Source organism: Nerophis ophidion, linkage group LG06 (genome assembly GCF_033978795.1).
Source record: "Nerophis ophidion isolate RoL-2023_Sa linkage group LG06, RoL_Noph_v1.0, whole genome shotgun sequence".
Classification (NCBI taxonomy): domain Eukaryota; kingdom Metazoa; phylum Chordata; class Actinopteri; order Syngnathiformes; family Syngnathidae; genus Nerophis; species Nerophis ophidion.
The window spans coordinates 10833550-10856199 of record NC_084616.1 but is presented as its reverse complement, the minus strand read 5'-3'; the positions used below and the strand labels follow the sequence as shown (position 1 = coordinate 10856199).

Here is a 22650-nt window from a genome sequence, read left to right as displayed (position 1 = left end):
TTCTAAAAACAAGAAATTTCGTATAATTTTATGAAAAATAACTGTCCTATAGGGGAATTTTACGAGCATTTTGCAGTAAGACCATACTGTTTATGAAAATAATTGTTAAATATCCGAGGTGTCCTTAACGCAACACGAGAGACATTAAAATTAAAGATGTTTACTATTTAAAAGCTCTTATCAAGTCAAATCATTCTAGAATATTCACTTACATGCTCTTGTGACTGCCCGAAGTAACAGAATGTATAATTCTATTTAATAAAAAACACCAGACGTCAGCACTTTTGGCCTCATTTTCTCCCAACATTCAGCCAAGATACACATCGTTGCGGTCATGTTTTATGTCACCAGAGGGCGCCATTTCATCCGTTTAACTTCTAAATTACTGTTGTTGTTTTTTTGTGGCAAATAACATTCCTGCTTAAATATTTTTCAAACATAGTTATATAATGAATGCGATAGCAATGTTTTGTTTTTTAAATCTGAACTCTATCACATTTAATTCCATTTTGACAGTTTTTTTTATGTTTTGCTCTTCTGAAATAAGAAATTTAATATAATTTTATTTTAAAAAATAACTGTCCTATAGGGGAATTTGTACAAGCATTTTGCAGTAAGTTCATACTGCTTATGAAAATAATTGTTAAATATCCCAGGTGTCCCCAACGCAACACGAGAGACGTTATAATTAACTATGTTTACTATTTAAAAGCTCTTATCAAGTCAAATCATTGTAGAATATTCACTTACATGCTCTTGTGACTGCCCCAGGTAACAGAATGTATAATTCTATTTAATAAAAACCCCCAGACGTCAGCACTTTTGGCCTCATTTTCTCCCAACATTCAGCCAAGATACACATTGTTGCGGTCATGTTTTCTGTCACCAGAGGGCGCCATTTTATCCCTTGGGTGGATGGAACTTCTAAGATTCAGTTCTTTATAGTTATTTAATAAATACAATATTAATGGGTTTTTTTTTCAAACTTAACTCTATTACATTTAGACAGTTTTTTGCTTTTCTAAAAACAAGAAATTTCATCCAATTTTATAAAAAACTAACTGTCCTATTGGTGAATTTGCAGTAAGTCCATACTGTTTATGAAAACATGTTTTAAATGTCCGAGGTGTCCCCAACGCAACACGAGAGACATTATAATTAAAGACGTTTACTATTTAAAAGCTCTTATAAAGTCAAATCGTTCTCGAATATTCACTTACATGCTCTTGTTACAGTCCCAAGTATAATTCTATTTAATAAAAACCACCAGACGTCAGCACTTTTGGCCTCATTTTTCTCCCTAATTCAGCCAAGATACACATCGTTGCGATCATGTTTTCTGTCACCAGAGGGCGCCATTTCATCTCTTTAACTTCTAAGGTTCGGTTCTTTATAGTTATTAAAAAAATACAATAGTAATGTTTCGTTTATTTAATCTGAACTCTATGACATTTTGACAGTTTTTTATGTTTTGCTTTTCTGTAAACAACAAATTCCATTTAATTTTATAAAAATATCTGTCCTATAGGGGAATTTTACGAGCATTTTGCAGTAAGTCCATACCGTTTATGAAAATAATTGTTAAATATCCGAGGTGTCCCCAACGCAACACGAGGGACTTTACAATCTCATATGTTTACTACTTAAAAGCTCTTATTTAGTCAAATCATTCTAGAATATTGTCTTAAATTATTTTGTGACTTTCTCGTGTAACAGAATGTATAATTTTATTTAATAAAAACCACCAGACGTCAGCACTTTTGGCCTCATTTTTCTCCCTAATTCAGCCAAGATACACATCGTTGCGGTCATGTTTTCTGTCACCAGAGGGCGCCATTTCATCTCTTTAACTTCTAAAGTTCGGTTCTTAGTTATAAAATAAATACAATAGTAATGTTTTGTTTTTTGAAGTCAGAACTCCATTACATTTGGAATGTTTTTTTATGTTTTGGTTTTCTAAAAATTAGATATTTCGTATAATTTTATGAAAAACAACTGTCCTATAGGGGGAATTTGTACGAGCATTTTCCAGTAAGACCATACTGTTTATGAAAACATGTTTTAAATATCCGAGGTGTCCCCAACGCAACACGAGAGACATTTTAATTAGAGACTTTTAGTATTTAAAAGCTCTTATAAAGTCAAATCGTTCTAGAATATTCACTTAAATGCTCTTGTTACAGTCCCAAGTATAATTCTATTTAATAAAAACCACCAGACCTCAGCACTTTTGGCCTCATTTTTCTCCCTAATTCAGCCAAGATACACATCGTTGCGATCATGTTTTCTGTCACCAGAGGGCGCCATTTCATCTCTTTAACTTCTAAGGTTTGGTTCTTTATAGTTATAAAAAAAATACAATAGTAATGTTTCGTTTATTTAATCTGAACTCTATGACATTTTGACAGTTTTTTATGTTTTGCTTTTCTGTAAACAACAAATTCCATTTAATTTTATAAAAATATCTGTCCTATAGGGGAATTTTACGAGCATTTTGCAGTAAATCCATACCGTTTATGAAAATAATTGTTAAATATCCGAGGTGTCCCCAACGCAACACGAGGGACTTTACAATCTAATATGTTTACTACTTAAAAGCTCTTATTTAGTCAAATCATTCTAGAATATTCTCTTAAATTATCTTGTGACTTTCTCATGTAACAGAATGTATAATTATATTTAATAAAAAACACCAGACGTCAGCACTTTTGGCCTCATTTTTCTCCCTAATTCAGCCAAGATACACATCGTTGCGATCATGTTTTCTGTCACCAGAGGGCGCCATTTCATCTCTTTAACTTCTAAGGTTCGGTTCTTTATAGTTATAAAAAAAAAATACAATAGTAATGTTTCGTTTATTTAATCTGAACTCTATGACATTTTGACAGTTTTTTATGTTTTGCTTTTCTGTAAACAACAAATTCCATTTAATTTTATAAAAATATATGTCCTATAGGGCAATTTTACGAGCATTTTGCAGTAAGTCCATACTGTTTATGAAAATAATTATTAAATATCCGAGGTGTCCCCAACGCAACACGAGGGACTTTATAATTAAATATGTTTACTACTTAAAAGCTCTTATCAAGTCAATTCATTCTAGAATATTCACTTAAATTATCTTGTGACTTTCTCATGTAACAGAATGTATAATTCTATTTAATAAAAACCTACAGACGTCAGCACTTTTGGCCTCATTTTTGTCCTTAATTCAGCCAAAATACACATCGTTGCGATCATGTTTTCTGTCACCAGAGGGCGCCATTTCATCCGTTTAACTTCTAAATTACTGTTGTTTTTTTTGTGGCAAATAACATTCCCGCTTAAATATTTTTCAAACATAGTTATGTAATGAATGCGATAGCAATGTTTTGTTTTTTAAATCTGAACTGAATTTATATAATAAATACAATAGGAAAGTTTTGTTTTTTGAAGTCAGAACTCCATTACATTTGTTGTTTTTTCATGTTTTGGTTTTCTACAAATGAGAAATTTCGTATAATTTTATGAAAAATAACTGTCCTATAGGGGGAATTTGTACGAGCATTTTGCAGTAAGACCATACTGTTTATGAAAACACGTTTTAAATATCCGAGGTGTCCCCAACGCAACACGAGAGACATTATAATTAAAGACGTTTACTATTTAAAAGCTCTTATAAAGTCAAATCGTTCTAGAATATTCACTTAAATGCTCTTGTTACAGTCCCAAGTATAATTCTATTTAATAAAAACCACCAGACGTCAGCACTTTTGGCCTCATTTTTAGCCCTAATTCAGCCAAGATACACATCGTTGCGATCATGTTTTCTGTCACCAGAGGGCGCCATTTCATCTCTTTAACTTCTAAGGTTCGGTTCTTTATAGTAATAAAAAAAATACAATAGTAATGTTTCGTTTATTTAATCTGAACTCTATGACATTTTGACAGTTTTTTATGTTTTGCTTTTCTGTAAACAACAAATTCCATTTAATTTTATAAAAATATCTGTCTTATAGGGGAATTTTACGAGCATTTTGCAGTAAGTCCATACCATCCATCCATCCATCATCTTCCGCTTATCCGAGGTCGGGTCGCGGGGGCAACAGCCTAAGCAGGGAAACCCAGACTTCCCTCTCCCCAGCCACTTCGTCTAGCTCTTCCCGGGGGATCCCGAGGCGTTCCCAGGCCAGCCGGGAGACATAGTCTTCCCAACGTGTCCTGGGTCTTCCCCGTGGCCTCCTACCGGTTGGACGTGCCCTAAACACCTCCCTAGGGAGGCGTTCGGGTGGCATCCTGACCAGATGCCCGAACCACCTCATCTGGCTCCTCTCGATGTGAAGGAGCAGCGGCTTTACTTTGAGTTCCTCCCGGATGGCAGAGCTTCTCACCCTATCTCTAAGGGAGAGCCCCGCCACACGGCGGAGGAAACTCATTTCGGCCGCTTGGCTGCGAACCGATCCAGCGAGAGCTGAAGATCCCGGTCAGATGAAGCCATCAGGACCACATCATCTGCAAAAAGCAGAGACCTAATCCTGCGGTTACCAAACCGGAACCCCTCAACGCCTTGACTGCGCCTAGAAATTCTGTCCATAAAAGATATGAACAGAATCGGTGACAAAGGACAGCTTTGGCGGAGTCCAACCCTCACTGGAAATGTGTTCGACTTACTGCCGGCAATGCGGACCAAGCTCTGGCACTGATCGTACAGGGAACGGACCGCCACAATAAGACAGTCCGATACCCCATACTCTCTGAGCACTCCCCACAGGACTTCCCGAAGGACACGGTCGAATGCCTTCTCCAAGTCCACAAAGCACATGTAGACTGGTTGGGCAAACTCCCATGCACCCTCAAGAACCCTGCCGAGAGTATAGAGCTGGTCCACAGTTCCACGACCAGGACGAAAACCACACTGTTCCTCCTGAATCCGAGGTTCGACTATCCGACGTAGCCTCCTCTCCAGTACACCTGAATAAACCTTACCGGGAAGGCTGAGGAGTGTGATCCCACGATAGTTGGAACACACCCTCCGGTCCCCCTTCTTAAAGAGAGGAACCACCACCCCGGTCTGCCAATCCAGAGGTACCGCCCCCGATGTCCACGCGATGCTGCAAAGTCTTGTCAACCAAGACAGCCCCACAGCATCCAGAGCCTTAAGGAACTCCGGGCGGATCTCGTCCACCCCTGGGGCCTTGCCACTGAGGAGCTTTTTAACTACCTCAGCGACCTCAGCCCCAGAAATAGGAGAGACCACCACAGATTCCCCAGGCACTGCTTCCTCATAGGAAGACGTGTTGGTGGGATTGAGGAGGTCTTCGAAGTATTCCTTCCACCTATCCACAACATCCGCAGTCGAGGTCAGCAGAACACCATCCGCACCATACACGGTGTTGATAGTGCACTGCTTCCCCTTCCTGAGGCGGCGGACGGTGGTCCAGAATCGCTTCGAAGCCGTCCGGAAGTCGTTTTCCATGGCTTCCCCGAACTCTTCCCATGTCCGAGTTTTTGCCTCCGCGACCGCTGAAGCTGCACACCGCTTGGCCTGTCGGTACCTGTCCACTGCCTCCGGAGTCCTATGAGCCAAAAGGACCCGATAGGACTCCTTCTTCAGCTTGACGGCATCCCTCACCGCTGGTGTCCACCAAGGGGTTTTAGGATTGCCGCCCCGACAGGCACCAACTACCTTGCAGCCACAGCTCCGATCTGCCGCCTCGACAATAGAGGTGCGGAACATGGTCCACTCGGACTCAATGTCCAGCACCTCCCTCGTGACATGTTCAAAGTTCTTCCGGAGGTGGGAATTGAAACTTTGTCTGACAGGAGACTCTGCCAGACGTTCCCAGCAGACCCTCACAATGCGTTTGGGCCTCCCAGGTCTGTCCGGCATCCTCCCCCACCATCGCAGCCAACTCACCACCAGGTGGTGATCGGTAGAAAGCTCCGCCCCTCTCTTCACCCGAGTGTCCAAAACATAAGGCCGCAAATCCGATGACACAACTACAAAGTCGATCATGGAACTGCGGCCTAGGGTGTCCTGGTGCCAAGTGCACATATGGACACCCTTATATTTGAACATGGTGTTTGTTATCGACAAACTGTGACGAGCACAAAAGTCCAATAACAAAACACCACTCGGGTTCAGATCCGGGCGGCCATTCTTCCCAATCACGCCTCTCCAGGTTTCACTGTCGTTGCCAACATGAGCGTTGAAGTCTCCCAGTAGGACAAGGGAATCACCCGGGGGAGCACTTTCCAGTACTCCCTCGAGCGTTCCCAAAAAGGGTGGGTACTCTGAACTGCTGTTTGGTGCATAAGCACAAACAACAGTCAGGACCCGTCCCCCCACCCGAAGGCGGAGGGAGGCTACCCTTTCGTCCACCGGGTTGAACTCCAACGTACAGGCTTTGAGCCGGGGGGAAACAAGAATTGCCACCCCAGCCCGTCGCCTCTCACTGCCGGCAACGCCAGAGTGGAAGAGGGTCCAATCCCTCTCGAGAGAAGTGGTTCCAGAGCCCTTGCTGTGCGTCGAAGTGAGTCCGACTATATCCAGCCGGAATTTCTCGACTTCGCGCACTAGCTCAGGCTCTTTCCCCCCCAGTGACGTGACGTTCCACGTCCCAAGAGCTAGCTTCTGTAGCCGAGGATCGGACCGCCAAGTGCCCTGCCTTCGGCTGTCGCCCAGCTCACAATGCACCCGACCTCTATGGCCCCTGCTATGAGTGGTGAGCCCATTGGAGGGATGACCCACGTTGCCTCTTCGGGCTGTGCCCGGCCGGGCCCCATGGGAACAGGCCCGGCCACCAGGCGCTCGCCATCGTGCCCCACCTCCGGGCCTGGCTCCAGAGGGGGGCCCCGGTGACCCGCGTCCGGGCGAGGGAAATCTGGGTCCATGATGTTTCTTCTTCATAAAGGTCTTCGAGCTGCTCTTTGTCTGATCCCTCACCTAGAACCTGTTTGCCTTGGGAGACCCTACCAGGGGGCTTTATGCCCCCGGACAACATAGCTCCTAGGATCATTGGGACACGCAAACTCCTCTACCACGATAAGGTTGCAGCTCAGAGAGGAGTAAGTCCATACCGTTTATGAAAATAATTGTTAAATATCCGAGGTGTCCCCAACGCAACACGAGGGACTTTACAATCTAATATGTTTACTACTTAAAAGCTCTTATTTAGTCAAAACATTCTAGAATATTCTCTTAAATTATCTTGTGACTTTCTCATGTAACAGAATGTATAATTCTATTTAATAAAAACCAACAGACGTCAGCACTTTTGGCCTCATTTTTGTCCTTAATTCAGCCAAAATACACATCGTTGCGATCATGTTTTCTGTCACTAGAGGGCGCCATTTCATCCGTTTAACTTCTAAATTACTGTTGTTTTTTTGTGGCAAATAACATTCCCGCTTAAATATTTTTCAAACATAGTTATGTAATGAATGCGATAGCAATGTTTTGTTTTTTAAATCTGAACTCTATCACATTTAATTCCATTTTGACAGTTTTTTTTATGTTTTGCTCTTCTGAAATAAGAAATTTAATATAATTTTATTTAAAAAAATAACTGTCCTATAGGGGAATTTGTACAATCATTTTGCAGTAAGTTCATACTGCTTATGAAAATAATTGTTAAATATCCCAGGTGTCCCCAACGCAACACGAGAGACGTTATAATTAACTATGTTTACTATTTAAAAGCTCTTATCAAGTCAAATCATTCTAGAATATTCACTTACATGCTCTTGTGACTGCCCCAGGTAACAGAATGTATAATTCTATTTAATAAAAACCCACAGACGTCAGCACTTTTGGCCTCATTTTCTCCCAACATTCAGCCAAGATACACATTGTTGCGGTCATGTTTTCTGTCACCAGAGGGCGCCATTTCATCTCTTTAACTTCTAAAATTCGGTTCTTAGTTATAAAATAAATACAATAGTAATGTTTTGTTTTTTGAAGTCAGAACTCCATTACATTTGTAATGTTTTTTCATGTTTTGGTTTTCTACAAATGAGACATTTCGTATAATTTTATGAAAAATAACTGTCCTATTGGGGGAATTTGTACGAGCATTTTTCAGTAAGACCATACTTTTTATGAAAACATGTTTTAAATATCCGAGGTGTCCCCACGCAACACGAGAGACATTATAATTAAAGACGTTTACTATTTAAAAGCTCTTATAAAGTCAAATCGTTCTAGAATATTCACTTACATGCTCTTGTTACAGTCCCAAGTATAATTCTATTTAATAAAAACCACCAGACCTCAGCACTTTTGGCCTCATTTTTAGCCCTAATTCAGCCAAGATACACATCGTTGCGATCATGTTTTCTGTCACCAGAGGACGCCATTTCATCTCTTTAACTTCTAAGGTTCGGTTCTTTATAGTTATAAAAAAAAATACAATAGTAATGTTTCGTTTATTTAATCCGAACTCTATGACATTTTGACAGTTTTTTATGTTTTGCTTTTCTGTAAACAACAAATTCCATTTAATTTTATAAAAATATCTGTCCTATAGGGGAATTTTACGAGCATTTTGCAGTAAGTCCATACCGTTTATGAAAATAATTGTTAAATATCCGAGGTGTCCCCAACGCAACACGAGGAACTTTATAATTAATTATGTTTACTACTTAAAAGCTCTTATCAAGTCAATTCATTCTAGAATATTCACTTAGATTACTTTGTGACTTTCTCATGTAACAGAATGTATAATTCTATTTAATAAAAAACACCAGACGTCAGCACTTTTGGCCTCATTTTCTCCCTAATTCAGCCAAGATACACATTGTTGCGGTCATGTTTTCTGTCACCAGAGGGCGCCATTTCATCTTTTTAACTTCTAAGGTTCGGTTCTTAGTTATAAAATAAATACAATAGTAAAGTTTTGTTTTTTGAAGTCTGAACTCCATTACATTTGTAATGTTTTTTTATGTTTTGGTTTTCTAAAAACAAGAAATTTCGTATAATTTTATGAAAAATAACTGTCCTATAGGGGGAATTTGTACGAGCATTTTCCAGTAAGACCATACTGTTTATGAAAACATGTTTTAAATATCCGAGGTGTCCCCAACGCAACACGAGAGACATTATAATTAAAGACGTTTACTATTTAAAAACTCTTATAAAGTCAAATCGTTCTAGAATATTCACTTACATGCTCTTGTTACAGTCCCAAGTATAATTCTATTTAATAAAAACCACCAGACCTCAGCACTTTTGGCCTCATTTTTAGCCCTAATTCAGCCAAGATACACATCGTTGCGATCATGTTTTCTGTCACCAGAGGACGCCATTTCATCTCTTTAACTTCTAAGGTTCGGTTCTTTATAGTTATAAAAAAAAATACAATAGTAATGTTTCGTTTATTTAATCCGAACTCTATGACATTTTGACAGTTTTTTATGTTTTGCTTTTCTGTAAACAACAAATTCCATTTAATTTTATAAAAATATCTGTCCTATAGGGGAATTTTACGAGCATTTTGCAGTAAGTCCATACCGTTTATGAAAATAATTGTTAAATATCCGAGGTGTCCCCAACGCAACACGAGGAACTTTATAATTAATTATGTTTACTACTTAAAAGCTCTTATCAAGTCAATTCATTCTAGAATATTCACTTAGATTACTTTGTGACTTTCTCATGTAACAGAATGTATAATTCTATTTAATAAAAAACACCAGACGTCAGCACTTTTGGCCTCATTTTCTCCCTAATTCAGCCAAGATACACATTGTTGCGGTCATGTTTTCTGTCACCAGAGGGCGCCATTTCATCTTTTTAACTTCTAAGGTTCGGTTCTTAGTTATAAAATAAATACAATAGTAAAGTTTTGTTTTTTGAAGTCTGAACTCCATTACATTTGTAATGTTTTTTTATGTTTTGGTTTTCTAAAAACAAGAAATTTCGTATAATTTTATGAAAAATAACTGTCCTATAGGGGGAATTTGTACGAGCATTTTCCAGTAAGACCATACTGTTTATGAAAACATGTTTTAAATATCCGAGGTGTCCCCAACGCAACACGAGAGACATTATAATTAAAGACGTTTACTATTTAAAAACTCTTATAAAGTCAAATCGTTCTAGAATATTCACTTACATGCTCTTGTTACAGTCCCAAGTATAATTCTATTTAATAAAAACCACCAGACGTCAGCACTTTTGGCCTCATTTTTAGCCCTAATTCAGCCAAGATACACATCGTTGCGATCATGTTTTCTGTCACCAGAGGGCGCCATTTCATCTCTTTAACTTCTAAAGTTCGGTTCTTAGTTATAAAATAAATACAATAGTAATGTTTTGTTTTTTGAAGTCAGAACTCCATTACATTTGGAATGTTTTTTCATGTTTTGGTTTTCTACAAATGAGAAATTTCGTATAATTTTATGAAAAATAACTGTCCTATAGGGGGAATTTGTAAGAGCATTTTGCAGTAAGACCATACTGTTTATGAAAACATGTTTTAAATATCCGAGGTGTCCCCAACGCAACACGAGAGACATTTTAATTAGAGACTTTTAGTATTTAAAAGCTCTTATAAAGTCAAATCGTTCTAGAATATTCACTTAAATGCTCTTGTTACAGTCCCAAGTATAATTCTATTTAATAAAAACCACCAGACGTCAGCACTTTTGGCCTCATTTTTCTCCCTAATTCAGCCAAGATACACATCGTTGCGATCATGTTTTCTGTCACCAGAGGGCGCCATTTCATCTCTTTAACTTCTAAGGTTCGGTTCTTTATAGTTATAAAAAAAAATACAATAGTAATGTTTCGTTTATTTAATCTGAACTCTATGACATTTTGACAGTTTTTTATGTTTTGCTTTTCTGTAAACAACAAATTCCATCTAATTTTATAAAAAATATCTGTCCTATAGGGGAATTTTAAGAGCATTTTGCGGTAAGTCCATACTGTTTATGAAAATAATTATTAAATATCCGAGGTGTCCCCAACGCAACACGAGGGACTTTACAATCTAATATGTTTACTACTTAAAAGCTCTTATTTAGTCAAATCATTCTAGAATATTCTCTTAAATTATCTTGTGACTTTCTCATATAACAGAATGTATAATTCTATTTAATAAAAACCACCAGACGTCAGCACTTTTGGCCTCATTTTTCTCCCTAATTCAGCCAAGATACACATCGTGGCGGTCATGTTTTCTGTCACCAGAGGGCGCCATTTCATCTCTTTAACTTCTAAGGTTTGGTTCTTTATAGTTATAAAATAAATACAATAGTAATGTTTTGTTTTTTGAAGTCTGAACTCCATTACATTTGTAATGTTTTTTCATGTTTTGGTTTTCTACAAATGAGAAATTTCGTATAATTTTATGAAAAATAACTGTCCTATAGGGGGAATTTGTACGAGCATTTTGCAGTAAGACCATACTGTTTATGAAAACATGTTTTAAATATCCGAGGTGTCCCCAACGCAACACGAGAGACATTATAATTAAAGACGTTTACTATTTAAAAGCTCTTATAAAGTCAAATCGTTCTAGAATATTCACTTAAATGCTCTTGTTACAGTCCCAAGTATAATTCTATTTAATAAAAACCACCAGACGTCAGCACTTTTGGCCTCATTTTTCTCCCTAATTCAGCCAAGATACACATCGTTGCGATCATGTTTTCTGTCACCAGAGGGCGCCATTTCATCTCTTTAACTTCTAAGGTTCGGTTCTTTATAGTTATTAAAAAAATACAATAGTAATGTTTCGTTTATTTAATCTGAACTCTATGACATTTTGACAGTTTTTTATGTTTTGCTTTTCTGTAAACAACAAATTCCATTTAATTTTATAAAAATATCTGTCCTATAGGGGAATTTTACGAGCATTTTGCAGTAAGTCCATACCGTTTATGAAAATAATTGTTAAATATCCGAGGTGTCCCCAACGCAACACGAGGGACTTTACAATCTCATATGTTTACTACTTAAAATCTCTTATTTAGTCAAATCATTCTAGAATATTGTCTTAAATTATTTTGTGACTTTCTCGTGTAACAGAATGTATAATTTTATTTAATAAAAACCACCAGACGTCAGCACTTTTGGCCTCATTTTTCTCCCTAATTCAGCCAAGATACACATCGTTGCGATCATGTTTTCTGTCACCAGAGGGCGACATTTCATCTCTTTAACTTCTAAAGTTCGGTTCTTAGTTGTAAAATAAATACAATAGTAATGTTTTGTTTTTCGAAGTCTGAACTCCATTAAATTTGTAATGTTTTTTTATGTTTTGGTTTTCTAAAAATTTGAAATTTCGTTTAATTTTATGAAAATCAACTGTCCTATAGGGGGAATTTGTACGAGCATTTTGCAGTAAGACCATACTGTTTATGAAAACATGTTTTAAATATCCGAGGTGTCCCCAACGCAACACGAGGGACTTTATAATTAAATATGTTTACTACTTAAAAGCTCTTATCAAGTCAAATCATTTTAGAATTTTAACTTAAATTATCTTGTGACTTTCTCATGTAACAGAATGTATAATTCTATTTAATAAAAAACACCAGACGTCAGAACTTTTGGCCTCATTTTTCTCCCTAATTCAGCCAAGATACACATATTTGCGATCATGTTTTCTGTCACCAGAGGGCGCCATTTCATCTCTTTAACTTCTAAGGTTCGGTTCTTTATAGTAATAAAAAAAAATACAATAGTAATGTTTCGTTTATTTAATCTGAACTCTATGACATTTAGACAGTTTTTTATGTTTTGCTTTTCTGTACACAACAAATTCCATTTAATTTGATAAAAATATCTGTCCTATAGGGGAATTTTACGAGCATTTTGCAGGAAGTCCATACTGTTTATGAAAACATGTTTTAAATATCCGAGGTGTTCCCAACGCAACACGAGGGGGCGTTATAATTGAGCCCCGCCCCCAGCAGCTTGAGAAGTCCCCACGTTGAGACAACTTCTCCTTCATCACTCACTTTAGTGTCAGAGAGTTCCGCGGCGCTGCGGTGTTTCGCTTCCTACCGGGGCGGAATTTCCACTCTTTGTGGCGGACTTGAAGCCGACTCATAGCCGCGCCATGACGTTCCGCAGGCTGAAGATGGTTCACTCCAACGGAGCGACGTCCCCGGAGAGCGACGTCCACTTGCCGCCTTCGGGCTCGGACAGCCGCCCCCCGGCCAGAGACTTCTCCTCCGGGGTGTACAACTACAAGACGCTCGCCTACTCCGGAGGAACGCTGCCCAGAACCCGCAGAAAGGTACTTAAAAAAATGCTTAAAATGTCTGCTAGTCGTTACCATTTTTTTAATATGAAGGCTTTGATGTATTAACGTTCAATCAAACCGGCTCCTGCCAGCTGTGCGGTGCGTTCAAGACCCTCAAATTAAAATGTTAATACTGTGTACTTTTCTGGATTATTAAGTACTTATAAAGTTATTTTAGTGTGGGCCACCTAAAACAAAATAACAGGTTCACCCCGCCGTTTTACTGCTCGACTACTATCATTTGTTTATTGTTTTGAAAAAACAAATGTATGAGTACTTTGCAACTCGTCACCTTTTTATAACCGCCCGAATAGTGAAGCTGACTTTCATATTTGTTTTGGCCTTCCCAGTCGTTAAAAAAAGGCAGTTGTGACGTCACCACGTGTTTGCTTTTGTGACGTCACATTAACCGTCCAAAGTAGTAAAATGAAGCACAACCGAACCGATAACCAAATAATTTAATTTGTATACGATTGTCGTGTATGTCATTGAAGTGTTCATTTTGTTTGACACGTCAGCTTAAATAATGTTTGGGTAATGTTATTTGTAATTAATGCAATCTATATACAGATGATACTGATGTAAGTATTATTACTCATTGTTTACTTTTTTTTTATTGGAACATAAAAGGCAGACGCTGGTCGACTTACGAACATGTTTCGATTTTTAAACCAAGTCTTCCAACATAGGAAATAAAAAATATTTATGATAGTATAAAAGCAGTTTTTGACTTTGAATATTAAAGGCCTACTGAAAGCCACTACTACTGACCAATAGTTTATATATCAATGATGAAATATTAACATTGCAACACATGCCAATACGGCCGGTTTAGTTTCCTAAATTACAATTTTCAATTTCCCGCGGAGTTTCCTGTTGAAAACGTCGAGGAATGATGACGCGATTTGTGACGTTATTGGTTGGAGGCGACATATTAGCCCAGCACCACTTTACGACTAAAAGTCGTCTCTTTTCATCGCGCAATTACACAGTATTCTGGACATCTGTGTTGCTGAATCTTTTGCAATTTGTTCAATTAAATAATGGAGAAGTCAAAGTAGAAAGATGGAGTCGGGAAGCTTTTAGCCTTTAGCCACACAAACACACGGTGTTTCCTCGTTTCAAATTCCCGGAGGTGAAGCTTTACTATGGATCAGAGCGGTCAAGCGAACATGGATCCCGACTACATGTCAACCGGCAGTTTTCGGTGAGAAAATTGTGGTAATAAGTCGCCTCTTACCGGAGATCAGCGGAGCTTCTGTCCTGCTGCAGCTTCGTGACTTCCCTCAACACACCCGTGGCCACACCCCTCTGACTATCAGGCACTATTTAACTCATTAAAACACTAGCAACACAATAAGCAGATAAGGGATTTCCCAGAATTATCCTAGTAAATGTGTCTAAAAACATCTGAGTCGCTCTCAATGCAATCGCCTTTTTTTTTAACTTATTTAAAAATAGCTCGGTTGGTAGAGCGGCCGTGCCAGCAACTTGAGGGTTGCAGGTTCGATTCCCGCTTCCGCCATCTTAGTCACTGCCGTTGTGTCCTTGGGCAAGACACTTTACCCACCCACACTGGCTACCAGTGCCACCCACACTGGTTTAAATGTAACTTAGATATTGGGTTTCACTATGTAAAGCGCTTTGAGTCACTAGAGAAAAGCGCTAAATAAATATACTTCACTTTATTTTTTTCTACTCCTTCACTCTAGATTTCCTCATCCACAAATCTTTCATCCTCGCTCAAATTAATGGTGTAAACATCACTTTTTCGGTCCGAATAGCTCTGGCTGCTGGTGGCCATGATTGTAAACAATGTTCCGATGTGAGGAGCTCCACAACCCGTGACGTCACGCGCACATCGTCTGCTACTTCCGGTAAAGGCATTGCTTTTTTATCAGCGACCAAAAGTTGCAAACTTTATCGTCGATGTTCTCTACTCAGTCCTTTCAGCAAAAATATTGCAATATCGCAAAAAGATGTATGACACATAGAATGGAGCTGCTATCCCTGTTTAAATAAGAATATCTAATTTCAGTAGGCCTTTAAACATGTGTAAACAAGAACTCTTGGATGATGATAGGGTGGCGCTTTCATCTTTTTTCTCTTTGAAGTCAAGTACAAGTGTAAGAAGAAGTTAACCGCTGTTGATAATGTGCGTGGAAATGGTCTGTTCCAGGGTCTAGCTGTGCTCATCAGAAATGAGTTATTGAGTGTACAGATGAGCAGTTAAAGGGGAACTGCACTTTTAATGGAATTTTGTCTATCATTCACAATCCTTATATAAGACAAGAACACATGTTTTTATTTTGTTCGCGCATTCTAACTATTAAAATAAAAGTCAGCCAACAATGCAGCTAATAAAAGTCTCTCTATTCCGCCTATAAAGCGATCTAAAACATCAAACACCACCATCATCGGTGTAAGTATATACCGGTATGTAGTGTATCTTAATAACGTAATATATGCCTATTTTGCTAATTTTAAGCTTATCAATTCCACAAACGCATCACATTTGCTGTTTCCTTCAACAACAACACTACCAATTATGGCAGACTTCATGAGAGACAACAAAGACTGCTTTGGGACAAATGACGATCAGAACCTTGTATTTTTTAACCTGAATATACCGAGGATGAGCAACAAGTTTTAGAAGTGTACACATAGATGGGTTCACAAGTTGTATTGAATATTTAACGAATAAATGATCTAAGTATGTCGGTCTACTCAAAATTCTAAAAACATCAAACTCCACCATCATCACTGTAAGTATATATGTCATGTAGTATCGGAAACATTAATAACATGTAATATTTGCGTATTCTGCTCATTTTAAGTGTATTAATTCCACAAACGCATCCCAAGGTTTGCTATTTCCTTCAACAACACTACTTAATCATGGCAGACTTCATGAGAGACAACAAAGACTATTTTGGGACAAAGGACGATCAGAACCTTGTATTTTTGAACCTGAATATACCGAGGATGAGCAACAAGTTTTAGAAGTGTACACATAGATGGGTTCACAAGTTGTATTGAATATTTAACGAATAAATGATCTAAGTATGTCGGTCTGCTCTCAAAATTCTAAAAACATCAAACTCCACCATCATCACTGTAAGTATATATGTCATGTAGTATCGGAAACATTAATAACATGTAATATTTGCGTATTCTGCTCATTTTAAGTGTATTAATTCCACAAACACATCCCAAGGTTTGCTATTTCCTTCAACAACACTACTTAATCATGGCAGACTTCATGAGAGACAACAAAGACTATTTTGGGACAAAGGACGATCAGAACCTTGTATTTTTGAACCTGAATATACAGAGGATGAACAACAAGTTTTAAAAGTGTATACGTAGATGGATTCAAAAGCAGTATTAAATATTTAACAAATAAATTATCTAATACGTATGTCGGTCTACTCTCAAAATTCTAAAAACATCAAACTCCACCATCATCACTGTAAGTATATATTTCATGTAGTATCGGACACATTAATAACAACATGTAATATTTGCGTATTCTGCTCATTTTAAGTGTATTAATTCCACAAACGCATCACAAGGTTTGCTATTTCCTTCAACAACACTACTTAATCATGGCAGACTTCATGAGAGACTACAAAGACTATTTTGGGACAAAGGAGGATCAGAACCTTGTATTTTTGAACCTGAATATACTGAGGATGAACAACAAGTTTTAAAAGTGTATACGTAGATGGATTCAAAAGCAGTATTAAATATTTAACAAATAAATTATCTAATAAGTATGTTGGTCTACTCTCAAAATTCTAAAAACATCAAACTCCACCATCATCACTGTAAGTAAATATGTCATGTAGTGTCGGAAACATTAATAACATGTAATATTTGCGTATTCTGCTCATTTTAAGTGTATTAATTCCACAAACGCATCCCAAGGTTTACTATTTCCTTCAACAACACTACTTAATCATGGCAGACTTCATGAGAGACAACAAAGACTATTTTGGGACAAAGGACGATCAGAACCTTGTATTTTTGAACCTGAATATACTGAGGATGAGCAACAAGTTTTAGAAGTGTACACATAGATGGGTTCACAAGTTGTATTGAATATTTAACGAATAAATGATCTAAGTATGTCGGTCTACTCAAAATTCTAAAAACATCAAACTCCACCAACATCACTGTAAGTATATATGTCATGTAGTATCGGACACATTAATAAAATGTAATATTTGCGTATTCTGCTCATTTTAAGTGTATTAATTCCACAAACGCATCCCAAGGTTTGCTATTTCCTTCAACAACACTACTTAATCATGACAGACTTCATGAGAGACAACAAAGACTATTTTGGGACAAAGGACGATCAGAACCTTGTATTTTTGAACCTGAATATACAGAGGATAAGCAACAAGTTTTAGAAGTGTACACATAGATGGGTTCACAAGTTGTATTGAATATTTAACGAATAAATGATCTAAGTATGTCGGTCTACTCTCAAAATTCTAAAAACATCAAACTCCACCATCATCACTGTAAGTATATATTTCATGTAGTATCGGACACATTAATAATATGTAATATTTGCGTATTCTGCTCATTTTAAGTGTATTAATTCCACAAACGCATCACAAGGTTTGCTATTTCCTTCAACAACACTACTTAATCATGGCAGACTTCATGAGAGACAACAAAGACTATTTTGGGACAAAGGACGATCAGAACCTTGTATTTTTTAACCTGAATATACTGAGGATGAGCAACAAGTTTTAAGTGTATACGTAGATGGATTCAAAAGCCGTATTAAATATTTAACAAATAAATTATCTAATAAGTATGTCGGTCTGCTCTTAAAATTCTAAAAACATCAAACACCACCATCACTGTGTGTATGTATATATGTTGTGTAGTATCGGGCACATTCATAATAACATGTAATGCTCATTTTAAGCGTATTAATTCCACAAACGTTCGCTATTTTCTTCAACAACACTGCAAATTATGGCAGACGTCTTGAGAGACAACAAAGACTATTTTGGGAGAAATGACGATCCGAACCTTGCATTTTTGAACCTGAATATACAGAGGATGAGCAACGCGGTCTAGAATTGTACACGTAGATGGGTTTAAAAGTTGTATTGAATATTTAACGAATAAATTATCTTAATATGTCGGTCTACTGTCAAAATTCTAAAAACATCAAACACCTCCATCAAGTATATATGTCATGTAATATCGGCCACATTCATAATAACATATAAAATTTGCATATTTTGCTAATTTTAAGCGTATTTAATTCCACAAACGCATCACAACATTCGCCATTTCCTTCAACAACACTACTAATCATGGCAGACTCCATGAGAGACAACAAAGACTACTTTGGGACAAATGACGATCAGAACTTGGACTTAGACAAATTTTATTGATCTACAAGGGAAATTGTTCCACACAGTAGCTGAGTTACAAAGGATGGAAAGTGTAAAGATGGAAAGGACAATGCAGGTATAAAATAGACTGAAAGCAATATAAAATATAACATATATACATAATATTTACATAATATAAGCACAGTAAATGATATATACTGATATATTGTAGTATATTATGTTTATATCATGTATACAATATATAACAATAACCATGTATGTCATATATACGATATATAACAATTACCATGTAGAACCTTATATTTTTGAACCTGAATATACAGAGGATGAGCAACAAGTTTTAGAAGTGTAAAAATAGATAGGTTCAAAAGTTGTATGGAATATTTTACAAATAAATGATCTAAGTATATCGTTCTACTCTCACAATTGAGGCATTTTCTTCCTCTTAATGCTCTCCTAATTCTGTATCGGACTCTATTTGAAGCACATGTAATCTATTGTAACGCCGTACGGTGTAACAAGTATCCCATTTCAGAAGAAAGTAATTTGTGTTATATTATGGGTAAACTTCAATGCTCCCTCAAATTCTCTGTCTTATGAGTACAGTCTTGTGAAGCTACAGTCAGATTCCACAGTATCATGTAGGACGTAGTACACGGACTAAATTCTAGACTCGGCCAGATCAGTCCAGTACTTCTAATAGACATAACCAACACCAGAAGTACACCTTTATTAAGATGGACAAATGGTTATCATAGCTTTATAAAATATGTGTATTCTTTAAACATTTTAAAAAGCATTTTAAGCTAAACGTAGATACGTTATGCTTAGTATATTTTTAGCACACAGGAATTCACATTAGTCATATATTTTGGTGTAGACGTGTGTGTGTGTGATGAGATTATAGCAGATCTTCAACATGGAACTTTTTAATCCGATTTGAATAATAGAACCTGGAGACTGACTTGGTGGATTTCAAGATTCCTTGGATATAAACGTCAGAATTAGACATAGTACTCAACCATTTTTCCTTTTTGGCGGGGTATGATTCCGTTCGTTTTTTTTTTAAAGGGCATAAAAAAAAAATATTTTAAATTAAGCACCATGTTTTTGTTGTTTTTTGTATACAAGAGTTAGATCAGTGGTTCTCAACCTTTTTTTAGTGACGTACCCAGGGATGTCCCGATCCAGGTTTTTGCACTTCCGATCCGATACCGATATTGTTTTTGCACTACAGAAACAGGCCGATACTGGCCTATCCGAGCATGTATTAAAGTTTAAAGTTATTTAGCCTACTTAGTTGTCAGATTCATGCTAAAAAGGATTTTAGTACTCTTGATAACAACTAGCCAGCTGAATTAGGTGAGTTTGAATAATACACAATAGTTGGTATTCAAGGATAAACACAAAATATCAAAAATTATTCATGACAAACAAAGATGGCATCATTAAACAGTAAAAAAGTGAACAGTATAAAGTGCAAATAATGCTGTAAACATTATTTTAAAAAAAAAAAGCAAAACACAAACAACCTGAGTGGGATAAAATGTCTATAACTCAGCATCAATACTTGCTCTTGAACAAGTGTAAACTTAAAAAAGTAACAATAATATATATCTACACACTCCCTTCAATTTTTTGCCCCAGTTAGGGGGGGGGCAAACAATTGAAGTCCAAGCATAATGGGGAGATTCTTTCTAACAAAGACGAGCACTTCTAGATGCTCAGGTGTCAGCCTGCTCCTGTGTCCCTCGATGAGTGCTAAAAAGCCTCTCACTCGCAAGAGTCATTAAAATGTCTTACAACTTTACCACCACGCTTGACTTTATTGTGGCATGTTTTGCACTCCACCTCTTCATCTTTTTCGTTTTGTAGGATAAAATAATCCCACGCAGCTGACATTTTTACCGTAACTTTTAATTCGCACGGCCGTCTGAATGGTTAGAACGCAGACCTGTGGATGTTTTGAAGGTGTTCTGGAAAATGCAGAACAGAGTTTAGGGAGCAGGAGAAGAGTAGAATGTATTATTTAAATCAGTGTGTTGGAAAACACGGACCACAGTTTTTTTTTAAAACTGGATCTGGATCGGCATTTTCCCATGCCTTGCCGATACGCATTTTTTGGCAAATATCGGCGGCCGATCCGATCCAAATATCGGATTGGGACAACCCTAGATGTACCCACTGTGAACATTTTTTAAATTCAAGTACCACCTGATCAGAGCAAATCATTTTTGGTTGGAAAAAAAGATAAAGAAGTAAAATACAGCACTATGTCATCAGTTTCTGATTTATTCAATTGTATAACAGTGCAAAATATTGCTCATTTGTAGTGGTCTTTCTTGAACTATTTGGATAAAAAGATATTAAAATAACTACAAACTTGTTGAAAAATAAACAAGTGATTGAATCATAAATAAAGATTTCTACACATAGAAGTAATCATCAACTTAAAGTTCCCTCTTTGGGGATTGTAATAGAGATCCATCTGGATTCATCAACTTCATTCTAAACATTTCTTCACAAAAAAAGAAATCTTTAACATCAATATTTATGGAACATGTCCACAAAAAAATCTAGCTGTCAACACTGAATATTGCATTGTTGCATTTCTTTTCACAGTTTATGAACTTACATTCATATTTTGTTGAAGTATTATTCAATAAATATATTTATAAAGGGATTTTGAACTGTTGTTATTTTTAGAATATTTTTAAATAATCTCACGTACCCCTTGGCATACCTTCAAGTACCCCCAGGGGTACCCGTACCCCCCATTTGAGAACCACTGAGTTTGATGACTACTTCTTGGTTCTTGTACATTAGCATTAGACAGTGTCATGTGTGTTCTGTTTTGGGGGGAATAATACTTCTATATAAATGTAGGTCCTTTTAGGCCAGTGTTTTTCAACCACTAGTGTACTGTGAGGTATTGTTTGGTGTGATTTCACCTAATTGGGTTACAAATATTATTTTCAAACCAGTAATTATTGTCTGTGCTGTCAGGAGCCCGGCATAGTAACCGTGTAATACTCTTCCACATCAGTAGGTGGCAGCTTTGTGGTCGTCAGGAACAGCATTTGTCATTATCACAATATGCAGACGACAGCGGGAGGCATAGTGCAGGCAAAAAGGTGTCTAATGCTTAAACCAAAAATAAACAACAGGCATTGAAGTTTAGGGAAGGCTATGCAAAATGCAACTAAAACTGAACTGACTGCAAAGTAAACAAAAACAGAATGCTGGACGACAGCAAAGACTTACAGCACGTGGAGCAGACGGCGTCCACAAAGTACATCCGCACATGACAATCTACACCTAGTTTAAAACAAGTGCTATAGTGATGCATGCTTGGTTATGCTTTGAAATCATATCCAACAATTGCGAGAACAACATTTTACTGCTGAGTTTCATTTTTTAATGTTTTCTGCTGGTGGTGTGCCTCTGGATTTTGTCAATGAAAAAATTTGCTTTAGGCGTTGCATCCGCAATATTGCAGGGTTGGTGAGGGAAATGCTCCTTTTCAAAATAAGAGCGTGCAATGATATCCTTCAGTAATTCATCAAAGGTTGCAGAACGTCAGCTCGTGACACATTTTCCTGGACTTTCTCCTTCAACGGGGCTTTAAAAAAAAAAGGTTTGTTGGCCGCGAGCAGCTGAGAAGGTCCACATCCACACCGGAGGCCAACAAGGCCGCATTGTGGGTTGTGGGGGGTGGGTGGGTGCCCTGTGTGGGTTTATTGGGAATAATAAATGCTTTGAGTGCCACGTCTGTGTGACAATCCACTAAGTGTGGGGACGTGAAGAAAGCGAGAGTTTAGCAGGCGGCGCCACAAAGACACCTTTCATGGTGAAGAAGAAGCGTGTTCTTGTGGACGCGTACACCTCTTATTTATTTTACTGGGAGGTGCCGACTCTGACTCCGACTCTTGACTCTGTGACTCAATGTACTCACTGTGCTGGGAGCCTCGGTCTACCGCCGGCCCCCGTGACAAATGTCACCGATCAGCACTCCTGTGTGTGTGTGT

The 22650-nt window shown here is 37.5% G+C and overlaps 1 protein-coding gene across 1 annotated transcript in view; it reads left to right on the top strand.

Annotated features, from left to right (window-relative positions):
- The first annotated feature begins 12901 nt into the window (after positions 1-12901).
- Positions 12902-22650, top strand: part of tamalin (trafficking regulator and scaffold protein tamalin) — a 44497-nt gene continuing 34748 nt past the window's right edge. The window contains exon 1 of the mRNA XM_061902639.1: positions 12902-13229. Coding sequence (XP_061758623.1) covers positions 13050-13229 — 180 coding nt within the window. The 5' untranslated portion in view covers positions 12902-13049. The remainder of the gene's footprint in view (positions 13230-22650) is intronic.